This window comes from Macaca fascicularis, chromosome 12, assembly GCF_037993035.2.
Source record: "Macaca fascicularis isolate 582-1 chromosome 12, T2T-MFA8v1.1".
Lineage (NCBI taxonomy): Eukaryota > Metazoa > Chordata > Mammalia > Primates > Cercopithecidae > Macaca > Macaca fascicularis.
Genome location: NC_088386.1, coordinates 99,360,181 through 99,385,438, shown reverse-complemented (window position 1 = coordinate 99,385,438; position 25,258 = coordinate 99,360,181). Strand labels below are relative to the sequence as shown.

Genomic DNA, 25,258 nt, shown 5'->3' with positions numbered 1-25,258 from the left:
TGGGTACCCAAGGGAGGCTGCTGGTATAAGGCCTGCGGTACAAAGACTGGAGAGCCTGGAGTTCTGATATCCAAGAGCAGGAGAAGAGTGTCCCATCTCTAGGAAAGAGGGAAGAAAGCACCTTTTCTCTGCCTTTTTTGTTCTATCTGGGGCCCTCAGTCAATTGGATGGTGCCTACCCACAATGACATACACCATCTCCTCTGGAAACACTCTTCAGAGACTTACCCAGATGCTTTACCAAGTTCTCTAGGTATTCCTTCATCCAGTGAAGTTGATAACCTAATATTAACCATCACAAGTAGATTGCTCAAATTTAACTGGTCTAAACCTCAAGTTCTGCTCTTTTTCTTCAAACTTATTTCTCCCACTGTCTTCTCTATCTCAGTTGATAGATATTCCATCCATTTAGTTCATAAAGCAAACTCCTTGGAGTCTTTATCTACTTATTTTCTTTCTACCTCTCTTCCAATCCAGCAGCAAATTCTGTTGGTCTTATCTTCAGAATATATCTAGAATATGATCACTTTTCACCATCTTCACTGTCACCAAGCCAACTTCATCTTGATCTAGATTTTTGAATAGACTTCCACCTGGTCTTTCTGCATTCACCTTTCCCTTGACGGTCTATTATCCACACTGCAGCCAGAGTGATCCTTTTGAAATGTAAGTCAGATCATCTCTTTTCAAACCTAAAGGCTTTGCATCTCAAAGTATAGCCCAAACCCCTATAATGGCCTATAGAGCCTTGCCTGATCTGCTTTCCTGTTACCACTGACCCTATTTTTCTTCCTTCTGTCCCTTACCCCACTAGCCATACTGTCCCATACTTGTTCTCTTCCAGTAGCCAGAGCCTGCCTCTTAGCCTTTGCACTTACTCAACCCTGCCTAGACGCCCTTTCCCAGTCTTCTGTATAACATACTCCTAGCTACCTTCTGGAATTTGCTCAAGTGTCACTTTCTCATAGAGGCGTTCTTTGATCATGCTATTTAAAAATGGAACTCCCCTTACTCTGCCCTATTATTACCTTTTTGTGTGTTTTGTTTTTTGGTTTTTTTTTTGAGACAGATTTTCGTTCTGTCACTCAGGCTGGAGTGCAGTGGTGCCATCTTGGCTCACTGTAACCTCTGCTTCCTGGATTCAGTGGATCCTCCTGCCTCAGTTTCCGGAGTAGCTGGGACCTCAGGCATATGACATCATGCCCATTTAATTTTTTAAATTTTTTGAAGAGATGGTGTCTCACGATATTGCCCAGGCACTGTATCAGACTCCTGGGCTCAAGCAATCCCCAAACCTTGGCCTCCAAAAGTGCTAGGATTACAGCTGTGAGCCACAGTGCTCAGCCTTTGATTACTTTTTATCTCGTTTTTTTTTTTTTCTCTTTAGTACTTATCTCCATTTAACGTACTATATACATTACTTTTTAATTGTCCTCTCCAACTTGAATATAAGCTTCAGGAGGAGAGAGATTTTTCATTTTTTTAATTCCTGATGTACTCATCACATCTAGAACAGTACTTGGCTCATACGCACTCAAATATTTGGCCTGGCGTGGTGACTCACGCCTGTAATCTCAGCGCTTTGGGAGGCCTGAGCAGGTAGATTGAGGTCAGGAGTTCAAGACCAGCCTGACCAATCTGGTGAAACCCCGTCTCTACTAAAAATATAAAAGTTAGCCGAGCTTGGTGCATGCCTGTAATCCCAGCTACTCCGGAGGCTGAAGTAGGAGAATCACTTGAACCCGGGAGCCAAGATCGCACCACTTCGCTCCAGCCTGGGTGACAGAGCGAGACTCTGTCTCAAAAAAAAGCACTTAAATATTTGAATGAACAAATATATGCATGTGTTCATTCCACCATTTTAAATCTAGAAGCCTATACTCTAAAATTAGCAGCACTTTTTTTTTCAGGATGATGACTGTGAAGTGTAACATACATAAAAACTCTTTAATAGTGAACTTTTTTTTCATATCTAGGTTCTCTAGAGCCAGTAATTATACTTAACTGTTTAGAGAAACCCAGCATAGAATAGTGGCTTTTACTGACATTTAGTGATACAAATATCGGTTAAAAATACCAATTTGAAATTAATACTGTTTCATCTTGGGGACATGGGTAGTTAAGTTGCCCATCTAAAAGTAATATTGTGGCTCGTCTTTCTGCCTGTCACCATGGACAGGCACAGTCCAATTTAACTTCTCAAAGAGTTTATCTTTATTACCTGCCTTTCTTTTGCTCGGCTTTTGTTAAAATACTGTACTTCCAGCACTTCACATATGTTATCTCATTTAAGCCTCATACTATTTCATCAAAGCCAATACTGACAAGATTAAGTGGGTCAAATAACTGAGAAATCTGTGTTTGAGTTCTAAAACCACAACGTTTGCTTCCCAATCTTCATAAAAATCTTAGTGTAGCCGATTGTTAAAAATAATTATTTCCCAAATGAATTATAGAATAACTTCAGTCAATATTATTATAAAGTCTGTCAGCAATAATGACCATATGCCATGTTTTTAAAACTAGAATTCACTGTAGTTGAAATAAATTGTAATAAAGGCTATTTCTCAACCATCACAAAATATGTTGCAACTGATTTACTCATCTTTTTGGTACTTTTATTCCTGTTAACTGATAAAACATCTCAATAGGACAACAGTTTGCAAATTTAATTGGTAATTTCATGTTATAATTTTCATATAAAGTAGGATATTACTAATTAAAGGTTAATGTTAGAATTTACCTTTATTTTTCTGGTGGGATTATTAAATTTTAATAATTTTTTTGAATTTGGAATTTTATACATGACTGTTTTTAAAATGAAAATACTTTGTAAAGCTATTACTTTATAGCAGATTCAAAGGATTTTTTCATCATAATATACATAATATAATCATCAAGTTTTCTTAAGATTCAGCAAAACCTTTTGCCAAATTTAAAGGAATAGGTAACGTCAGCACAGTGGCTCACGCCTGTAATCCTAGCACTTTGGGAGGCCAAGGCAGGCGGATCACCTGAGGTCCTGAGTACCAGACCATCCTGGCCAACATGGTGAAACCCCATCTCTACTAAAAATACAAAAATTAGCTGGGCGTGGTGGCGGGCACCTGTAATCCCAGCTACTTGGGAGGCCGAGGCAGGAGAATCACTTGAACCTGGGAGGCAGAGGTTGCAGTGAGCCGAGATGGTGCCACTGTACTCCAGCCTGGGCGACAGTGAGACTCCGTTTCAAAAAGTAAAATAAAATAAAATAAAGGAATAGGTATCAGATGAAAAAAGAGGCTGAAGATTTAGTGAAATCCAGGGGAAAAGCCTAATTCACACAAACATGTTTCAAATACACCCCCCCAATAATCACTGGCACATATACCCTGACTCTTACTGTTTGTGTTTCTTGGAAATCTGTGTGATTTTTTTTTTTTTCCCTGCAGAAGTTAAAAGCATCTTTATTTAGGTTTAGGCCTGTTTTTGTTTTGGGTTTGTGGAGGGCTGGTAAAAGACCGTTTTTTAGACAATACTAGAAATATATTCATCTGGCCGGGTGCAGTGGCTCACGCCCGTAATCCCAATACTTTGGGAGGCCGAGGCAGGCGGATCACTTGAGGTCAGAAGTTCGAGACCAGGCTGGCCAACATGGTGAAACCCCGTCTCTACTAAAAATACAAAAAAAAAAAAAAAAAAAAAAGCCTGGCATGGTGGCAGATGCCTGTAATCCCAGCTACTCACGAGGCTGAGGCAGGAGAATCACTTGAATCCAGGAGGCAGAGGTTGCAGTGAGCCAAGGTTACGCCACTGCACTCCATCCTGGGTGACAGAGCGAGACTCCATCTCCAAAAAAAAAAAAAAAAAGAAATATATTCATCTATTTAAAATGACTAGGGGCTATAAAACAAAAAGAAATGTTTTTAAAACATTCACAAATTTACTGGCTATATAATATCCAGTAGAAGGAGAGCAGAATAAAGAGGAAAGGGGGCAAAACAGAAAAATTGAGTGCTTGTTCTGTTAGCCATTGTGTTTTATGTCTTAACACACGTTGTGCAGAGCCCAACACCTTGTGGAGGGCACGATTATCCCTCTTTTACAATGGAAGGAACTGAGGTAGAAAGAGACGAAATAACTTGCCCAAGGGTTTGAACTCAAACATACTGGTTGTAGAGCTCATACTACCATATTATGCTACTTCATTACAGAATTGAAGGAAAATCAAGACGAGAGTAGACTAGCCAGTGCTCTCAGAGCCAGACCTAGAGACAGAACTACATAGGCAGGAGAGAAAAAGGCAAAGGAGACGTACGTAATAATATCCCCATCTTGTGGTGGTTTTGTATTTTTTTTTAATATTTTAAGTAAAATTAAGTTAACTTGTAGCTCTAAGCTAAATAAAGCTTAAATAAAATTAAGATGAGGGGTGGCGGTTCCCATTCTTAGTAGTAATATTAATCATTCATAATTTTTATGCCAACCTTTGAAGATAAATGCTATGATTATCCCCATTTTGCACATGAAGGAAACAGGTTAAATGATAGGCCCAGAATCACCTTGCCAATAAGTGGCCAAGCTGGGGCTTGAACCCAGGCACTCTAGCACTGGGGTCTCCATTCTTAACCATCATGCTATTCTTACTTTCGACATACGATTTGTGGAAAATGCATACACGTGTTAGTAAAGATGATGGAAATCTATTTTATTGAAACACTAATGAGTGGTCATAAGCCTCCACTTCTTTCCGGTTGTAATCTAAAGTGTTAGCTATTGCAAGGAAGTGTTTTATTTGTAACCACTACTTTGGTACAAGGCCATTTCTTTATAATGGTTTGGCTCCTATATTCAGATAAATGGTTTTTATTTATTTTATTTATTTTTTGAGACAGGGTCTCACTCTTTCACCTAGGCTGGAGTGCAGTGGCGCAATCTCAGTTCACTGCAGTCTCCACCTCCTGGGTTCAAACGATTCTCGTGTCTCAGCCTCCCTAGTAGCTGTGACTATAGGCGTGCACCACCACACCTGGCTTGTCTTTGTATGTTTTGTAGAGACGGAGTTTCACCCTGTTGACTAGGCTGGTCTCGAACTCCTCACCTCAAATGATTCACCCGCCTGGGCCTCCCAAAGTGCTGGGATTACAGGCGTGAGCCACTGCGGCTGGCCAGATCAATGCTTTTTAATATGTGCATTCCCACCCCACCCCAAGGACTCTAGCTTGTAAATGGCACTTTGTTTTAACATGTTATAGATTCAGTTCAAGAAAGTAGTGGTTCATAACTTTGCAGAGATTTGTGGTGAGTTTTTGTAAGATTGATAGAAAGTTTTTATCAAACAAAATGACACAACACTTTGTAATACAAATGAAAGTTTCAAAACTGAGAAAATTTATAGCAAAATTTATACAGAGAATTGACCTTTAAATTCATTTTTTTCCCCGTGGGAGACTCACTGGACATTTTTTGTTACATATTTTGATTTATGAAAGTAGTGATAAAGAGTAGGCAAAGATTAGACTTGGAGCAGATAATATTTTTTGGTAAGAAAATAGGTACTTTATGGAAATGGACCTAATTAACATTAAAAAGCTATATTATTCCATAATCCCTTTTTATTCATGTTAATGTAACATAAATTTTTAATCTTTGTTTATTTACTATTTTATATTGTTTTTGTCATTTCATATATATCCTTTTCTGGTAAGGGTATACTGCGTAATAGCTATAGTATTCCATTGTACTGTTTTACATTTAACATCTCTTGTTGAATACTTCAGATTTAATTTTTCTTTTTTTTTTTTTTTGAGACAGTCTCGCTCTGTTGCCCAGGCTGGAGTGCAATGGCGCCATCTTGGCTCACTGCAACCTCTGGCCCCCGGGTTCAAGCAATTCTCCTGCCTCAGCTTCTGGAGTAGCTGGGTGGGACTACAGGCACAAGCCACCACTCCTGGCTATTTTTTGTAATTTTAGTAGAAACGGGATTTCACTATGTTGGCCAGGCTCGTCTCGAACTCCTGACCTCAAGTGATCTGCCTGCCTCAGCCTCCCAAAGGGCTGGGATTACAGACATGAGCCACCGCGCCCAGCCCAGATTTAGGTTTTTAAAAAGTTTAACCAGTAAGCATTTGGAAATATGATGGACACTTGTGCACGATTGAGTCTAGAAAGAAGTGATTTTTTTAAAAAAATTATTTTGAAATATTATACTTACAAAACCTTTAAAGAATAGTACAAAGAACTCATGAAATTCATTAGCCATGTAATTTTTAACATTTTACCACATTATTGTGCTATGTCTGTATTTATGTTTCCTGAATCCTTTGGGAGTTGGTTGCATTTATCATTCCCTTATATTCCTTAATACTTCAGTATCTGTTTCCTAAGAAAAGGGACACTGGCAGTATAGATTTGATGGGCCTCCTGTTGATGTAGTAATTGAAACAGTATGTTTAATGAGAAAATACAGAGGGAAAAACAAAAACCATCTTGATCTGGTTTCAAGCATGTGGCATGAAGGTCAAGTAGAAAGTTATTCATACATTCTGTAAATATTTGAGTGCCTAGGCACTGTGGTGGGATGTAAGGGATAAAACTGGAATATAATACACAATGTTGGCCGGGCGCAGTGGCTCATGCCTGTAATCCCAGAACTTTTGGAAGTGGAGGTGGGTGGATCTCTTGAGGTCAGGAGTTCAAGACCAGCCTCGCCAACCTGGTGACATCCCATCTCTACTAAAAGTACAAAACTAGCCAGGCATGGTGGCGAGCGCCTGTAATCCCAGCTACTCGGGAGGCTGAGGCAGGAAAATTGCTTGAACCCGGAAGGCGGAGGTTGTAGTAAGCTGAGATCATGCCACTGCACTCCAGTCCAGGCGACAGAGTGAGACTCCATCTCAAAAACAACAACAACAAAAAACAATGTCCTTATGAAGTGATAATTTATTGTATAGAGGGGTGCAGGGGAGGATATAGACAACCAGACAAGTGATTTTGGTGCAGTATGGTAGAAACTATGATGGAAAAAACAGAAAACCTTTTTCATTAAAAAGTTCTTGATGACTTTGAGAATGAATTACAGAATACATTATAACTCAAAGGATGAAGGCTTTAGGAAAGAAAGATTGCAAGAAATTAAGGGATAAATGAGTGGTTGGGAAGTGGAGGAGGCACCTTCTAGCGTGAATTCAGGGAATTTGGCAGTGGAGAGGAGAAACAGTTTAACAAGAGGACAGTACCCAGAATTGAACCCTTTCCTCTTCTCCTCACCCTCAATGGACTGATCTAGTTAAGTATCAGAGACTAAAGATACTCTCTCTTTAGGAGGGGGAATGAATGAGATCTAGAACATGCTTGGCTTTGGAAGGGGAAACAAAACACATTTATTCATCTAGAATTTGAGGGAAGAATAAAAATATGGGTATAATTACAAGGTACATTCTAATGAAGATCCTCATGATAAATGGGTTTAGCTTTCTCACATGGAGGGAAGTGCAGTCATATGAAGAGAGGGAAGAGGGAAGCTAGAAGCTTGAAGAACATAGAGACTTAGAACAGGCATAACATAAGGGGAAAAATTAAGAGCACTGCCAAACAGTGGTTAAGGGCCAGTTGAGGTTTATTAGCATGAATTGGTATTGGATATAATGTTTCTGCACAATTATTTCATAGAACTCTACTGTCCAGAAGTGGAGTGAGGTTATCCTTAAATTATCAAGGGTTAGGATCATCTGGGTCTTACCTTTATAATTTTTGCATATAAGAGAATGAAAGGTAATTGCATGCAACTTTTCATTACTATTTTGTTTCATTACTGTTTTGTTTCACTTCATTGATCTTTTTCTCTTCCTGCATGTTAATGAGAGCTGCCCGTTTCACCTCCTTTACCTGTCATTTTCTTCCTTACTGCATTTTCACAGCATGCTATTTCTCTGAGATGTTCCAGCAAGCAGGCCAAGCATCATATTGACTTCACAGAAGAACAGGCTGAGCTGACACCTGTAAGTTCTATAAACATGCCATGGCGTGACTTAATGAAGAGGAAAGCATTCGTTAGAACTCCAAATGATGAAACCATTTCATATAACTTCAGTTTTTCAAATAAAAATTAAACCAAATTTAATAAATTAGCAAAAACAAATAAGCAACTTTAGATAGGGTACCATTGAGTAATACTCCTGGTATGATTATGTAGGTGGTAGCATAATTGATGTAGATAATTTTTGTTTTAGAACCTGAAACAACATGCCTTCTTTATTCTGAAACTAAGAGCTTTTGTAAATTTCTTAAGATACTAACAAATTTAATTGTTCTTTACAGCAGAGATACCAAATGGAATGATTCTTCTGTACTGATGCTTAACTGAAAGCCTAGTTTCTTTCTTAATAAAATGTATTCTTTGGTCAGTGATTGGCAAATCTGAATGATTCAGAGGTATACTGTTCTATATGGTAGCCACTAGCCACATGTGCCTATTAAGTATTTAAAATGTGGTTACTCCAAATTGTGGTGTGCTGTAAGGATAAAATACATACTGGACTTCAAAGACTTACTATGAAACAAAAATGTAAAAAAATCTCATGTCCGAGTGTGTTGGCTCATACCTGTAATCCCAGCACTTTGGGAGGCCGAGGCGGGCAGATTACTTGAGGCCAGGAGTTCAAGACCAGCCTGGCCAACATGGTGAAACCCCGTTTCTACTAAAAATACAAAAATTAGCTAGGCGTGGTGGCACATGCCTGTAATCCCAGCTATTCAGGAGGCTGAGGCAGAAAAATTGCTTGAACTCAAGAGGCGGAGGCTGCAGTGAGGCAAGATCACAGTAGTGAGCTGAGATCACACCACTGTACTTCAGCCTGAGTGACGGAGCAAGACTCAAAAAACAAAAACCACAAAATTTATTTGTATTAATTACTTGTTAAAATCTCAGATATTTTTGGTTAACTAAAATATATGAACATTTCAGGGTTTTCTTTTTATACTTTCTAAAATTAGTGTGGCTAACAGAAAATGTTAAATTACCTTTGTGATGATTTCTAACACCATCTTTACTGTTCAAGTGAAATTTGTAAATAATATAACCTACTTACATACCTACTTTTTATATGAATGTAATGCCCTAACACCTATGAAGGAGAAATATTGAAAACGTAATTTATAATAAAGTAATGTATCTGTTTCAGTATGTAAATACTTAGCTGCCACTATTAAAAGACATAATGAAGTAGTCAAACCTTACACCTACCTATAATCAAGAACTTTGGGTTTAAGAGAAGTGAGATCAGAAGGCTTTTTTTTTTTTTAAAGAAGTATAGGAAAAAGAACAGAAATATAAGTGGATCCCAGAAGTGAAACATGTTATGATAAGTGATAGCAGATGTGTGACATACTTGTATATACTATGAGAAAAAGGGAAATAATCTTAATTGAAGTAGGAATAATGTGCTGAGACAGTTTATAGGCAAGTAGAGAAAATGGGAACATGTAAAATTCTTGCAAATGAGATAAGATTATTTGTAATTGTAGTGACAAAATAATTTCAGTGTTATAATGTGGGATGAGATGGTAGTAATAAAATCATTTGATACCTGATTTTTTACAGTGTAGATTTTTCATCATGCTATATATTTTATTTCTTTAAGGTGGAGTCTTGCTCTGTTGCTAAAGCTATAGTACAGTGGTGCCATCTTTTATAGTCAGTGGTGCTGACTGCAATCTCTGCCTCCCGGGTTCAAATGATTCTCCTGCCTCAGCCTCCCAAGTAGCTGGGACTACAGGAGTGCGCCACCACACCTGGCTAATTTTGTATTTTTAGTTTTGCCATGTTGGCCAGGCTGGTCTCAAACTCCTGACCTCAAGTGATCCACCTGCCTCAGCCTCCCAGAGTGCTGGGATTATAGGCGTGAGCCACCACTCCTGGCCTTCTGTGCTATATATTTTAAATACGACAACAGTAGTATGAAATACTTTAAAACAATTTTTACTAATAAAGTTAATTTCATGTTTTCACTAATTTAATATTATTTAGCTTTTAACTTATCATTTGCTGGCATGTGACAGAGTGTACACTGCCAGTTGTGGTACTGGCAACTCTTATTTCAAGCTAGTTTTCCATTGGTGAAATTATTTTCCAACATTATGAACAGCTCTTTGTAAACTCAGAACAAAAGAAAGTGCAGACTTCTTTCAATTTATTTTAGAGGGTAATAGCACTCCTGGAAAATTCATTCAATATTAAAATCATGCAAAAACACTTTTTAGATGTAAAATGAAATTAGATTCTAAGCTCAGATTGTTGTAAACAAGATTTCCCATCTCTACGACTCTCCGTATAAGGACATTTAACAATCACGTGGAATGTGGGACTTTTGTTGTTATTGACATTGTACCATGCTCGCAAGGCATCTAGCATTTTTGACTTCCCAATAAATACCAGTAACTCTCCCTCTCCTCTTCATTGTTGCAGCCCAGAATGTCCTCAACATTTTCTGAAATTCCTGCTTTAGAGCAGAACTACCCTCTTTTGAGAACCATTGGTCTCAAATATCCCTTTGCCCTCTGTTTCTACTCTGCCACACTCCCTCACACCACGACCCCAGCAGCCTCTTAATCATCCTCCAGGACTGTAGCTTTTTCAGAATTACTTTATTAAGCCCCTAATTTGGGGTTAGATACTTATCTCCTTGCTCACCTACCACTTAACACACTGTTTTGTAGTTGCAAGTTGGTCTGCATCTCCCTATTAGGCTACATTCTGTGAGGCAAGGAATGCCCATCTTGGTCACCTTTGCATCTCTAATGCTGGCATGGTTCCACGCTCAAAAGTTAGAGCCTAAAAAATGGTTGAATAAATGAAGAGGAAAAGAGAGAAATAAAATAAATCAATAAAATGGATTAAAAATAAACTCCTGACTTTGTGTCTATAGTTGGTAAATAAAAGAAAATATAAGAAGGCCCTGTTTATATGAAGCTGTATGCATTTTTGTTAACTCACAACGTAAACCAAGACTGAAGGCTGATTGGATGCCATGCCCAAACCATAATTTTTTTTTTTAACTAAACGTTTAAAATATATTTCTAAACAGACTGGCCTTACTCAGTCACAGTAACTGCTGATCTCCATAGCAGAGCAACCCACAAAGACCCAGCCCTGATTTTTTCCCCTGTAATCAAGGGTGAAAAATACACAACTTGTTTCTGACCCAAAACCACAATTTCTGCAGTTTAAAATGTTTCACTGATAATATGGCCCTGGTAGAAATTATGTAGTTTTAAAACCACATAATTTACTCTCCTTAGTCCTTCAGCTGTGCAGCACTCTTCTCATCCCTCTTGCTTCCTTCCAGTTACCAGTTTCACCCCACCCCGTCCCTTTTTTCTGAAGAGCAAGGAATTCTAGGATCAGTGTTATGACTGGTACCAGTTGGAGGAAGATACTTTATTTTTTGAGACAAGGTCTCGCTCTGTTGCCCAGGCTGGAATGCAGTGGCATAATCCTAGCTCACTGCAGCCTTAAGTTCTTGGGCTCAAAAGTGGTCCTCCTGTCTAAGCCTCCTGAGTAGCTGGGATTAGAGTTCAAGCCACCATGCCCAGTGGAGTCTGCTGCTTCTGGTTTCTATATGTTTGTTGTTTCTGCTACAAATAGCCTATAGTTTGAATAGAACCTGGAGATCTGGCCTTCCTCACTGCTAGTAACTAAATAGTGAATAGCTACATAACCATCCACGCGGGATATGATTTATGATCATGTTTAGCTATTGTTTGTGGTCTCATTTTTTGAATGTGGCATATTTTGGGACCACCAACCATAACGATTACCCTCTTTTTATTTGAAGCTATTTAAATATCTTAATATTTCAAAGTAGACTTCTATTTCTGTGTCATTAAACAGATACAGTTAAATATCATTGCCTCATACTTACCAAATTATCAGTTTTTTTGGTGACTTAAAGTCTTGAGGTCATGAGTTTGAGAGCTGATGAAATCTTGTGGTTTTTTTTTAAGAGCTTAAATTTGAATTTGATATTTGGAATTAAATTTACCAAATCATACTTTGTTTTGATGGCCTGAGGCAGATTTTATTTTTTTAAATTTGAAATATAATTATCTGAATATAGATAATCTACTCACTTGGAGATCATTTTTCTAAAAAAGTAACTTTTATAAGATAAGTAGCAGTAAGTTTTCAAGAAAGTAATTTCTTAAAATACATGTTATATGTTTTACATAGTAATTGTGTAACAGTACATTTTTCTTCATTATATTTGAATAGCTAAAAATGAATGGGAATAAGAGCAATGAAAGTTATAGTTGCTCTTTTATCTTTAAGTGAAACCAAGTTTGTTAAAGAAGTAAAGAAATGTGGCTGGGCACAGTGGCTCACACCTATAATCTCAGCACTTTGGGAGGCCAAGCCGGGCGGATCACCTGAGGTCAGGAGTTCAAGACCAGCCTGGCCAACATGGCGAAACTCTGTCTCTACTAAAAATACAAAATTAGCTGGGTGTGATGGCCCGTGCCTGTGATCCCACCTACTTAGAAGGCTGAGGCAGGAGAATTGCTTGAAGCTGGGAGGCGGAGGTTGCAGTGAGCTGAGATTACATCACTGCATTCCAGTCTGGGTGAGAGAGGGAGACTCTGTCCTAAAAAAAATAAAAATAAGAGAACTAAAGAAACCAAAGAATGGCTACTCTTGTAAATTGTGCTTTTTGTTCTTTGTTTTTCCCAGTTCCCTCCCTCCTTGGCTGAGCATTAACCTCAAACTAAATTGAATTTTCAGAAATTACTACTTACCTAGTGTCTTTATGGAGAAGCCAATCAGTCTTACCTTTAAGAGGACTACACAATCTAGTTAAATGAGGACCTAGGGATAGTTTTCTATGTTCTTGTTATTGTTTGACTTTGTTAGTGCTAATCTTGATGAATATGTCCAATTAAAAAAAATTGGACATTAGGGTTTTTTTTTTTTTTAGTAAGGAATAGGTGAGAGGGGCAGGTATGCTTATAAAGTTTACCTTGCATTAAAACACAGCTTTAAAAATGCAGGCAATAAAATACCATATAGCAAGCTTAGCATAGTATAGATGTAAGCAAAGATTGTATTGTCTTCTGTAACATGTTTTTAATCTTGAAGTAGTGTATTTTATCTATGACCATGTATGTACTTTCTTTTTTTTTTCCTTGAGACAAGAGTTTCACTTGTCGCCCAGGCTGGAGTGCAGTGGCACAATTTCAGCTCACTGCAACCTCTGCCTCCCAAGTTCGAGCGATTCTCCTGCCATAGCCTCCTGAGTGGCTGGGATTACAGGTTCCTGCCAGCACACCCGGCTAATTTTTGTATTTTTAGTAGAGATGGGGTTTCACCATGTTGACCAGGCTGGTCATAAACTCCTGATCTCAGGAGATCTGCCTGCCTCGGCCTCCCAAAGTTTTAGGGACTATGTACTTTCTTACAGGGGGTGCTGCTCTAGTATTTGCATTAGTTTCTTTCCAAAGAATTTCCAAGAATAACTTGACCTATATTTACGTTTATAAAATATAACAGAATATTTTCTATACTTTTACTCAGCTGTATTGTACGTTTTTTTAAATGGTGATTAGTAACTATGTACTGTTAAATACTAATTTGGCATTTTTTCATGAGAGGCCAGTCCAAATTACCTGTATATATCAAAACAACTACAATTTAAGGATAAATAAAATACAATTGTATTATCTTACAACATGTTACTGAGAAGTTACTAAGGGGAGAATGATAGGTTCCATACCATTTACAAATTATTTTCACGAAAACAATTACTTGAATTAATTTAAGTGTGTGACGCTTCTGAATATTTTGTTCATGTCATTCATTTGCTCTGCAAATTCTTTACTGTGCAGTGTACTCCTATTTTTATTCTGATAATAATGAGTGGGCTAATAAAGTCTTACTGAAAACAGGTGTATCCATTAGGCAAAATATTGATGAATATTTTTCCTCTTGGTGCAGCTATCATTGAATTGACCAGAAATACTTGAAGAAGCTTTTAAAAATGATGTCATCTTATTCTAATCAAAATATGCTATTTAAAGCCATATAGGTCTTGATAGGCTTTAACAAGAGAAAGGAAGTTTAGTCATTGGTCTCTGACATGCATTTATTTGTGTGCCTTGCACAGCGTTCTTGAGCATTGGCCTAGAAGGCAGACTGGCTCTGCAGTCTTTGCATGTACTACCCATTTCCCAAAGAGGGAGGGATCAGCAGGAGTCAGCTGGGACATGCCTATGGGCACGGTGATGTCTTTACTTCCCTGCTCCTTTTCTTTTTCTTTTTTTACATTTTCTTTGTGGACATATTTCACTCAACTTAGGGAAAAGATATGAGATTAATTATAGAGAATCATTCTTGCTTTGTCTGCTTTATGTTTTAAACACATAAAACCTCCACTGACTTCTGTTATTGCCTTTTTTTGTTTTTGTTTTTCTCTTTTCTGAACAAGCACTCCTATCTGGACAGGGAAACCTCCCTTCTTCTGAGAAACATTGCAGGAAAACCTTCTCACTTGCTGACCAAGGTGATACTTCTTTCCACATGCATGTAACTGTTTACTGCCTTGTAGGTAGAATATGATTTCTGTTTTTGATCATGCTCTTATATTATTATTCTAGCATCTTTGTCATTAATAGAGATACTTTTTCTTTTACAGACGGTAATTATTTACTGATCTTAATGACTGTCAGGCAATATTGAGAGTATAAAATATATTCAGTAATTTTCACTAGTTTTTAAACTTTTGTAAATGCCTAATTTTCCCAAGTGTGTTGCACTTTTTCTAGTTTGACACTATTGCATTTTAAAGTCTAAAAAGCATTGCTTTTACTACTAATGGTTGTCCATACTCTGGGTTTCTTTAGCAACCTTTGCTTCCTAGTTTTTATTTATATTATCACCTCCTTGTTTAATTAAAACATTTACTCATGTAAACAGAATCTTAGTTAGTATTAACTTAGTCAGATTGGAAGAGGAAGCTGCAATTTTAATTGCCCGGTTCTCTGCCCTTGGAATGTTTTGAATCAGTTCAGCGAGATTTTCACTGGGCTGGTATTTTATATCCATTTAAAATATTTTAGCCATTGTCATCATTAACTAGGGAATAATACAGTAGGGAAACTGAATTGCTTTCTACCTCTTTTTAAGTCATGCTTTTATTTCAATGGCTTATTTAAATAATGTTATATTCAAGAATATCAGACTTATTTCTGAAAAATATACATAGTTATGGGTAATGTCCCTAAGTTGTTGTTACTGTATCTGAGGTTTGTTTGCTTTAATTTCTTTCTAACCTTGTACATTTATAAAAGAAGATGGTAAACCAAAATGAAAATCTCCCCAAGAAGCAGCTCAAAGAAAAGACCCTTTAACAAAGTCAGCAGTGGGACCCTCTCTCTACCCTGAGTTTCTGTTTTTAAAGCAGATCTATGCGTGCTGGTAGAAATTTAAAGATCAGGGAAGTGTAGAAGTCTAAGCTGGTCATAGCTCTTTTTCCCTTTTCCTCAGCTGTCCCCTCTTCGTTCTCTATTTACTCTCTTTCCCTAAACTCCACACATGTATCTTCAACTAGGATCTCTATTCTAGATGGATCTGTCTCCCAAGAGCACGTTTCCAAACAGCTGTTAGGCATTTCCTGGAAGACCACCAACATCTTACAAGCACCTTAAATCCCACAGGTGTTTAGCTTACCTCCATTATCCCTGGGCTCCATAATTTATATCAGTCATCATCTCTTCTGTTTCTGTTTAGGATGCTGACATTCTCCTAATTACCAGGTTTGAACCCTCTGATCATCTTTGCTACCTTTCTTCTCATTTAATGTCTCCAATTTCTAATGAAGCTTGTCTTAATCTGCAGGATTTACTGAGCTCACGCATTTGTTGCATTCCCATTACCACCACTCTACTACAGGCTCACTCTTAGCTCTTTATTATTACCTGTCCCCCTTCCAATCCATTTTATACACGGCTCTCAGATTAAGTTGACCATTTTACCATTTTCATTGCCAATTCAACAATACTTATTGAGCCGTGACCTGCTGGGTACTGGGATAGAACATTACATAAAGTATACCTATTCCTCACCCTCAAGAGCTCACAGTCTGTTTATGAAGATAGATGATAAATGGTGACAAGCAAGCATGTAAAGAAGTTCTAAATCATGTTAAGTGCTATGAAGGAAACGAGTAGAACATACTGGGGAAAAGATTAGGGGTACATTTTATTTAGATGATGAGATCAGAGGGTTCTAGGAGGGTAACATTTAAGCTAAAGCCTGGAGGATGCAAAGAAGCCAGCCTGGGGCTTAAGGGAGTGTTCCATGTACATAGGTCAAGGGAAAGAGCTTGGCATGTTTGAGCAGTTGAAAAAAGACCATTTTGCCAGAGTCACCCTAGTTGAGTGAAAGTGCAAGTGTCTTGATTTGGGTTTGGAGAGGTAGGCAGGAGAAGCCAGATTACTCAAGCCACACCGAGGCCTTATTTTTCTCTAACTGTAGCTAGAAACTATTGAAAAGAATAAATAACTTCATTTATCCATTCAACAAATATTTACTGAGTATCTATTATGTGCCAGACAATGTTTATGACCCTGGAGATACAGCAGTGAACAAAACAAAGTTCCTACCATAGGCAGTGTTATTTTTTGCAAGTTTTGGATAAACATGGTCAGTGGCTCATGCCTGTTATCCCAGCACTTTGGGAGGCTAAGGCAGGTGGAGTTCAAGCCCAGGAGTTCAAGACCAGCCTGCTGAACATAGCGAAACCCCATCTCTACAAAAAAAATACAAAAATTAGCCTGGCATGGTGGTGCATGCCTGTAGCCCCAGCTACTCAGGAGGCTGAGGTGGGAGAATCACCTGAGCCTGGGAGGTCAAGGCTGCAGTGAGCCATGATCACACTGCTGTGCTCTAGCCTGGGCGACAGAGTGAGACCCTATCCCCCTGCCAAAAAAACAAAAAGTTTAAAAATAAACCACAGTCATTCCTTGGTATACAAAGGGAATTGCTTCCAGGACCTACATTGATACCAAAACCTGCACATACATACACAAGTCCTGAAGTTGGTCCTGAGACCTTGGACGTGAAAAGTCGTCCTCTATATAGCTAATTTTAAAAATTTTTATTATTATTTTGAGACAGAGTCTTGCTCTGTTGCCCAGGCTGGAGTCCAGTGGTGCCATCTTGGCTCACTGCAACCTCTACCTCCCAGGTTCAAGCAATTCTCCTGCCTCAGCCTCCCGAGTAGCTGGGATTTATAGGCATGCGCCACCACGCCCAACTAATTTTTGTATTTTTGTTTTTTGATAGAGATGGGGTTTCACTGTGATGGCTAGGCTGGTCCTGAACTCCTGACCTCAGGTGATCTGCCCGCCTCAGCCTCACAAAGTGCTGGGATTACAGGTATGAGCCACCATGCCTGGTCTGTATAGGGAATTTTGCATCCTGAGAATACTGAATTTTTTATCTGAGTTTGGTTGGGAATGCAGAACCCTCCAGTATGGAGGGTCACATATATTTACAGAAAAACATTTGCATATGAGGACAGTAGTAGCTCAGACTCACGTTGTTCGATCAGCTATAGTTGTTACTGTTAATTATTTTGATTCTAAGCAGTGTTATATAATGAACTATTTAATGACCCTTAAACTGTTTATATCACTCCAAGTTCTCTTTGAATTTGCATAACTTTGTATTGCAATCTATGAAATAAACTAGATCCTGAAGGAATTATTAACCCCTGTTTAGCCCCTTAATTTCAACTGGGTTTGTTCTGAACCTACAAAGCTTAAGCTTCTCAGTTGAAGGAACAAGTTAGCAACAGTAGCACTTTCTGTAAGTACTCTAATTTTTACAGCATAGAGAAAGTTGTAACACTGTTGGCTTTCATTTAATCATAGGATATTCACATAGTTTTTGTCCTTTATGTAAATTTGAGGAGGCTTGGTATTTGGTGGTTATTGATAGCCATAGAGGAGTTTTTCAGTAGAAAGTAGATTGTCTCTTGCTCTTTTAAGAGAAGGTACGGGAGAGAAATTTAAGTTTTTACATGTGCGAGGTGTTTTTTACTTATGTTTAGCATAGTTGTGAAGAAAGGGATAGTCAAAGGATATGGGGCGGAAGACTTAACACCTGGCTTTGGCAGCAGAACATGAGATGAATAAAGCTTTGTCTTTTGTATTAAACTTGTGCTATAAACATTGAATGTAGATTTGCGTTGGCTTTATAAATAAACTATTGGAGGTCTTCTAAGTATGTCATCTAAACATATCAGCAAACATTTATTTATTTTTCCTGTATTATACAACACCCCATGAGCTTAAGACAATTTCTGTTTTCCCCAGTTAAAAGATATGGTGTTTGCTTAAATATAGTAGACACAAATAGAGCTCTCTGAGAAACAGCTTGTTACCCACAGGAAGCATAAAAATATTAGGAGTCTTGCAATTTGACATAAACATTTTCATTTCCAGTTTTGTTCCAGGGATGATATTCAGACTCTAAAAGAGGTATCATGATCAGTTCTGTTTCTTCAGAAGGCTGCTAGCAAGGATTATCCTTGAATAAAACTAGAGAAGTATAAACTAAAATATGCCTGTGTTGAAATTAAACCAGCTCTTAATTTCATACAGTTTTAACCTGGACCAATCTATGTAAGCATAAAGAGTAGCATTTTGAGCAAATGGAAGAGCGGCTAGATTTGGATTTTTTAAAATAGCCTCCATCTAGCTGCTTTATAAAAATTCTTATTGATGGTTAGGAAATCTAATTGGTTTAATGTATGTTAGTTGATTACACAGGTCTCTTCTTTGTTTAATCCCTATGTCCGTTGTGTCACTTTTTTTTTGGCGGGGGGGGCGGGGGATGGAGTCTTGCTGTGTTGCCCAGGCTGGAGTGCAGTGGTGTGATCTGTTTACCGTAACCTCCGTCTTCCAGTTTCAAGCAATTCTCCTTTCTCAGCCTCCTGAGTAGCTATGTTTACAAGTGCCCACCACTGCACCCGGCTAATTTTGGTATTTTTAGTAGAGACAGGGTTTCACCACGTTGGCCAGGCTGGTCTTCAACTCCTTATCCACCCGCTCGGCCTCTCAAAGTGCTGGGATTACAGGCATGAGCCACCATGCCTGGCCGGTGTTGTACATTCTATGCATATTGGCAAATAGATATGATAACATGTATCCACCATTGTATTATCATACAGAATAATTTCACAGCCGTTAAATCCTCTGTGCTCTGCCTTTTCATTCCTCCTTCCTCCTTAATCCCTGGCAACCACTGATCTTTTTATTGTCTTTATGGTTTTGGCTTTTCCGGTGTCATGTAGTTAGATTTGTACACTAAATAGCTTTCTGAGATTGGCTTCTTTCACTTAGTATTACACACTTAATGTTCCTTCATATCTTTCATGGCTTGAGAGCTCATTTCATTTTAGTGCTGAATAATATTCCATTGTCAGGATGCACCATAGTTTATCTGTTACTTACTGGGTGACGTCTTTGTTGCTTCCAAGTTTTGGCACTCATGAATAAGGTTGCTATAAACATCTATGTGCATGTCTTTGAAGGCATCAGTTTTCAACTCATTTGGGTAAATACCAAGGAGCACAATTGCTGAATTGAATTGTATGGTAAGAGTACATTTAGTTTTATAAAAAACTGCCAAAAGTGTCTTCCAAAGTGGCTGTACCATTTTACATTCTCATTAGCAATGAATGAGAGTTCCTATTGTTCCACATCCTTGCCAGTATTTAGTGTTGTCAGTGTTTTGGATTTTGGCCATTCTGATAGGTGTGTAGGGGTATCTCATTTTATTTGTAATTCCCTAATGACAAATAATGTTGAGCATCTTTTTATATGTTATTTACTAGCTGTCACTTTAGTGAGGTATCTTTTCAGGTCTTTTGCCTATAAAGAATTTTAAGAGCTCTCTCTTTTTTTTTATATAACAGTTCTTTATCAGATAATGTCTTTTGCAAATATTTTTTCTCCCAGTTTATTCCTTGTCTTAATCTCTTGAATATTCCTTTTTTTCTCAGAAATATGTTCAGCTTTGAGGGCATCTTCTAAACTTTTAAAATGTTAAATTTATAGATTATATAATACCATAAAGAATTTGACCTTTTAGAAGTTCATGCTTGGCTGGGCACGATGGCTCACGCCTGTAATCCCAACACTTTTAGAGGTCGAGGCAGGTAGATCACCTATGGTCAGGAGTTTGAAACCAGTCTCACCAACATGGCAAAACCCTGTCTGTACTAAAAATACAAAATTAGCCGGGCATTGTGGCGGGCACCTGTAATCCTAGCTACTCGGGAGGCTGAGGCAGGAGACTCTCTCAAACCCAAGAGGTGGAGGTTGCAGTGAGCCAGGGTCGTCCCACTGCACTCCAGCCTGGGCAACACAGCGAGAACTCCATCATCTCAAAAAAAAAAAAGAAAAAAAAAAAGAAGAAGTTGTTCATGTTTGTATTCCAAATATACAAAATACTGATTCCACATATCAGTTTTTCCTCTTCAGACTTTAAATTTACTTTTCAGGGGTATGAAGTGAAACTTGCAAATATACCTCAGTAAACTTTCTTTGCAATTCATGCCAATATAAGGATGCGGCAAATGAGCCATGAAGAATATAATAAGATCATTAACCCATTGAGAAAATATTCATGAAACTTCTGCCGCCTTCTTTCTCTTCCCCTAAATGTGTCAAGTAACTAATTTCATAACAACTGCTGGAAAATGGAAGAAGTATTGCAGATTCCTTTATAAAGTAGTGCTCTGTTCATCAAAAATGCATATAAGTTTTGGTAATTTACCTAACAATTTGTTTCTCTAAGACTCATAATTCTAAAAACTGAGAGTTTTAATGACAGTGATTTAGTTTTCTCATTTCATAGCTTGTTTTAAAAAGAGAAAAATTTGTGTCTGAAAATGTAATCAACATGTTTTATAATTCTGCTATTTGTTTATTTGCATAAAAGATTTTTTTTAAATAGGATGATTTAATCTTTTAGTCAGAGGAATATATAATAATATAAGAATTGAGTCTTGTCTTAGCCCTCTCCATTTAAAAAATAAAGTTCTTTGTTTTCTGCCTAATTGAGTTTACAGATAGTATTTCCAGACCCTGGTTATTATGTTAATTCATTGGCTCCTTTCATTGGAAGGGATCAGATTTCTGGCAACCAAGCCCACTGCCTTCCCTAACCACTGTTTTCCTCTCTGTTCCACAAAATAGTAAATACTAAGCTTGAAATGATGGGAGACAGCCTAGAGTATAAAATAGAAAGAAAAGCAATTCATAAATAAGAAAGCCAACAGGATTTAGGCAGACAGATAAATCTGTGAACTGAATTGAGTTTCTCTTTTTGCTTTTTGCGATGGAAGCTTTAGCTTTTTAATGAATAACATATGGATTGTGGTTTTCACCACAATGCAAAGAGGATAAAGTTTGGCTGATATGATTAGGTTTTTTCTTCTTAGACTTAAATAAAGGAATATTTAAGTTGGAAGTTTCCATTTTTCTGTCTTTTTTTTTTTTTTTTTTTCCGAGATGGAGTCTCGCTCCGTTGCCCAGGCTGGAGTGCAGTGGCACAGTCTCAGCTCACTGCAGCCTCTGTCTCCCGGGCTCGAGTATTCTCCTGCCTCAGCCTCCCAAGTAGCTGGGATTACAGGCACACGCCACCAAGCGCAGCTAGTTTTTGTATTTTAATTAGAGACGGGGTTTCACCAAGTTGGCCGGGCTGGTCTCCCAACTCCTGACCTCAAGTGATCCTCCTGCTGCAGCCTCCCAAAGTGCCGGGATTATAGACATGAGCCAATGCGCCCAACCAAGAAGTTTTTATTTTTCTTAGATATTTTCCAGAGTAATCAAAAGCCTAGAAATAGAAAATAATCCTTTATAAACAAAAGTTTACTTATGCAAGTTTTTTTTAATTGGAGATTAATGCCACAGCACATTATGGTCTATTGCTGGAAATTACAATTTAAGTACCAGTATTAGAGTACTATGTGCTAATTCAGAAAAAAATATACAAATGGTTTAAGTATATTTTTAGTAGTTATAATTTTTATTACTCTTTTTAATCTTTCTGAGGTAGAAGTTACTAGAAATTTTAAGTTATTTGGAAAATCATATTTAGCATTTAAAAATATGGTCAGTGAATTAATAGAAACAAATTTTGAATTTACTGACATAAGACATTGATTACATTGTATGACTTTCCAAAGCAGAGTGAAACTTATGCAGTAAGACAGCTTCTTATATTGTATTGGTGTATTAATGAGATTGTACCTACATTTTTTATTTTTTAAAGGGTTTTTATATGGTTGTAAATAGGCAGATTTTTTTTTGCTGAAGATATTTTTGTGACAGTGACACTTTCACTGTAACAGAACAGGACATTAGTATGCAAGAGCTTGCCGTTACTTTGGAGGAAGTGTAAATTCAGAGTTGAGGGATTGTGCAGGTAAAACAAATTGTCAGACCCAAAGATGGCCACTATGTGTTCATTTTTCTCCTATCCCAGAACCTGAAATTCATCTGCTTCACATTGACAAAATCAAATTTGGTAATTTACCACATCACAGAGTTCTTTTTTTCCTCTAGAATATTGGATGTAGAAATGCCTATTGTAAGACATCTTCAAGTCTGCATCTATAAAATGTTTCTTTACAATATGTCTGCTCTTTGTGAACAGTTATTTTTAAAATGTGCTCTGTGTGAAGTTATATTCTTAATGAAATTCATTGCTAAGAACATCCTTAAGGATAAAAAATATTTCTCAAATATTTCATCATCTTAGCATTGTTTATCTGAAATGCTTTGTGTTCACAGGAAGAGCAGGCAGCAAAATTGAAAGCTGAGAAGATCAGAGTTGCCCTAGAGAAAATTAAAGAAGCACAAGTGAAAAAGGTGATATGTGGGCCTCTTCCTGGTTTGGGATTTTTTATGTGTTACGGATTTGTAAAGAATTGCCTTGTTTATGTAATGTACCTCTGAGATGGGGAGAGATACAGAGGCATTTCTTCCTAGTAATATATTTTTCACATGTAGTATTTTTTATGGGTAAAATGCATTATAAAAGGAGTAATTTTCTGGTTCTGAATTCTCCTAAAGGAGTAATCATAACATTATAACCTTATCTGTTGTTAATATTTTTAAAATGCTTTAAATTTACTTAAACAGGGTATTTGATGTCTGATTTTTAGCCTATATTTTTGCATAATGAGTCATTATTTGTGTTTTAATTTATATCCAAATACATTAATCCAAATTTTATTTGATATCAGATGAGTGCCTTTTCTAGAATGCCATTTTTTAGTGTTCATTTACTTTTCTTTTTACCTGTTATAGCTGGTGATTAGAGTCCACATGTCTGATGACAGTTCTAAAACAATGATGGTGGATGAGAGGCAAACAGTAAGACAAGTACTGGATAACCTAATGGACAAATCCCACTGCGGTTATAGTTTAGACTGGTCACTGGTAGAAACTGTTTCTGAATTACAAATGGGTTAGTAATATTGCTTTAATTGCTTTCTAATTTTTGTGTAACTTCATCAGTTTTCATGTTGATAAAACATTTCAAGTTACCTTTATAGATATATGTTTTTATTTTATTTTTATTTTTCTGGGGACAGAGTCTCACTCTGTCTCCCAGACTGAAGTGTAATGATGCGATCTCAGCTCACTGCAGCCGCTGCCCCCGGGTATAAGCAATTATTCTGCCTCAGCCTCCCGAGTAGCTGGGACTACAGGCGTGTGCCACCACACCTGACTAATTTTTTGTATTTTTAGTAGAGATGGGCTTTCACCTGTTGGCCAGAATGGTCTTGATCTCCAGACCTTGTGATCCGCCCACCTTGGCCTCCCAAAGTGCTGGGATTGCAGGCTTGAACCACCACACATGGCCGCATCTTTATATATTTTTTCGATAAAATTACCTTTCATAATTTGGCTTCTTTACATTATTTTTTTCTGAAGTATTTTAAGAGTTCTTTGAATACAAGATCATTTCTAGTTCACTCCAGATTTTATAATGGCTAAAACAAAGTTTTTAAAAAGGTAACAAAATAGTTTTTTTCTTCAGATAAGAACTGGATAGACTGATGCATTTACTAAAGATTATTATGTTAACTTGAATTTGTACTGAAGTCTTTAAACCAGCATTTGACTCAGGGGAAACGTAAAACACATTAACAAATTTCAAAGAATCCATATCTAGAACATGTTCTTTAACATATGTTCAGTATACAGGACATGTTCTTTCATTTCTAATTTGGAAATTAGAAAATACACCTACATTTAAGATTAAACAACAGTCATGGATCAAAGAAGAAATCATCTTGGAAATGTTTTAAATGCCAAGAACTAAGTACAATTGGAAATACTTGATATTGAAACTTGTAAGATGTAACTAATGTTTTATTTTTAAGGGTGGGATAGGAAAATGTTTTAAGACTGAAGAATGGTGTACTGCAAGTCAGAAAGCCTAGATTCTAGTCCTAGTTCTTCCATATATCAGCTGTGTGATCTTAGTTATGTCACTTAACATAATTAAGGCATATTTCTTTGTTGGAAAAATTAGGGAAGACCAGATAATTTTTAGTTGCTAAAATGTCAGTTAAGACTACTTGGTTCTGAGGTTAACTACTTCGCAAAGTTTCATGTCTTTCATGCAACTCTAATGAATACTAACAAAATATGGATATTTTATTTTGGGACAGAGAGAATCTTTGAAGACCATGAAAACTTGGTTGAAAATCTTCTTAACTGGACAAGAGATAGCCAAAACAAGCTTATATTTATGGAGCGTATAGAAAAATACGCACTTTTCAAAAACCCACAGGTAAGAGGAAACAACTTACAGAGGTCAGGATTTGTAAATATGTCTCCTATTTTATTTGATTACTGCTAAGTTAATAGAGTTAAAAGACTGGTAAACACCTGGTTGGAGCGATATACCTGCAAAATCCTATAGGAGCATCATCTGCTGCTGCTGCTGCTGTGGAAAGTCAGCTGGTGCCTACGTGTTAGGCCCCAAAGAGGTTCCCAGTCCTCCAGAACCAGATGGGGTGAGCCCTTTCGGAAGCAGAAGTATAGCTCTAGTGAGTTACCAGGTCTTTTGGCTCTGTAATCCAGAGCTGTGTTGAACCCAGCTGTTTATTTGGTGAGTTTGTCATCTCATCAAAGAAAAGTACTTCTCTACTCCAGTCATTTATCCAGTTGACACTTCTTTTTAAACATCCTAGTAACCT

The 25,258-nt window shown here is 37.4% G+C and overlaps 1 protein-coding gene across 10 annotated transcripts in view; it reads left to right on the top strand.

Moving 5' to 3' along the window:
• The window catches only part of RAPH1 (Ras association (RalGDS/AF-6) and pleckstrin homology domains 1), a 107,539-nt gene that overhangs the window by 55,640 nt on the left and 26,641 nt on the right, over positions 1-25,258 (top strand). For 5 of the 10 annotated variants that reach the window (XM_005573992.5, XM_045367519.3, XM_005573993.5 and 2 more), the window contains exons 5-9: positions 7,898-7,978; positions 14,456-14,530; positions 22,836-22,913; positions 23,355-23,514; positions 24,728-24,849. In XM_005573992.5, the coding sequence (XP_005574049.1) occupies positions 7,898-7,978; positions 14,456-14,530; positions 22,836-22,913; positions 23,355-23,514; positions 24,728-24,849 (516 nt within the window). The remainder of the gene's footprint in view (positions 1-7,897; positions 7,979-14,455; positions 14,531-22,835; positions 22,914-23,354; positions 23,515-24,727; positions 24,850-25,258) is intronic. The other 5 variants (XM_005573995.5, XM_074009818.1, XM_074009819.1 and 2 more) reach the window with 3 other exon arrangements.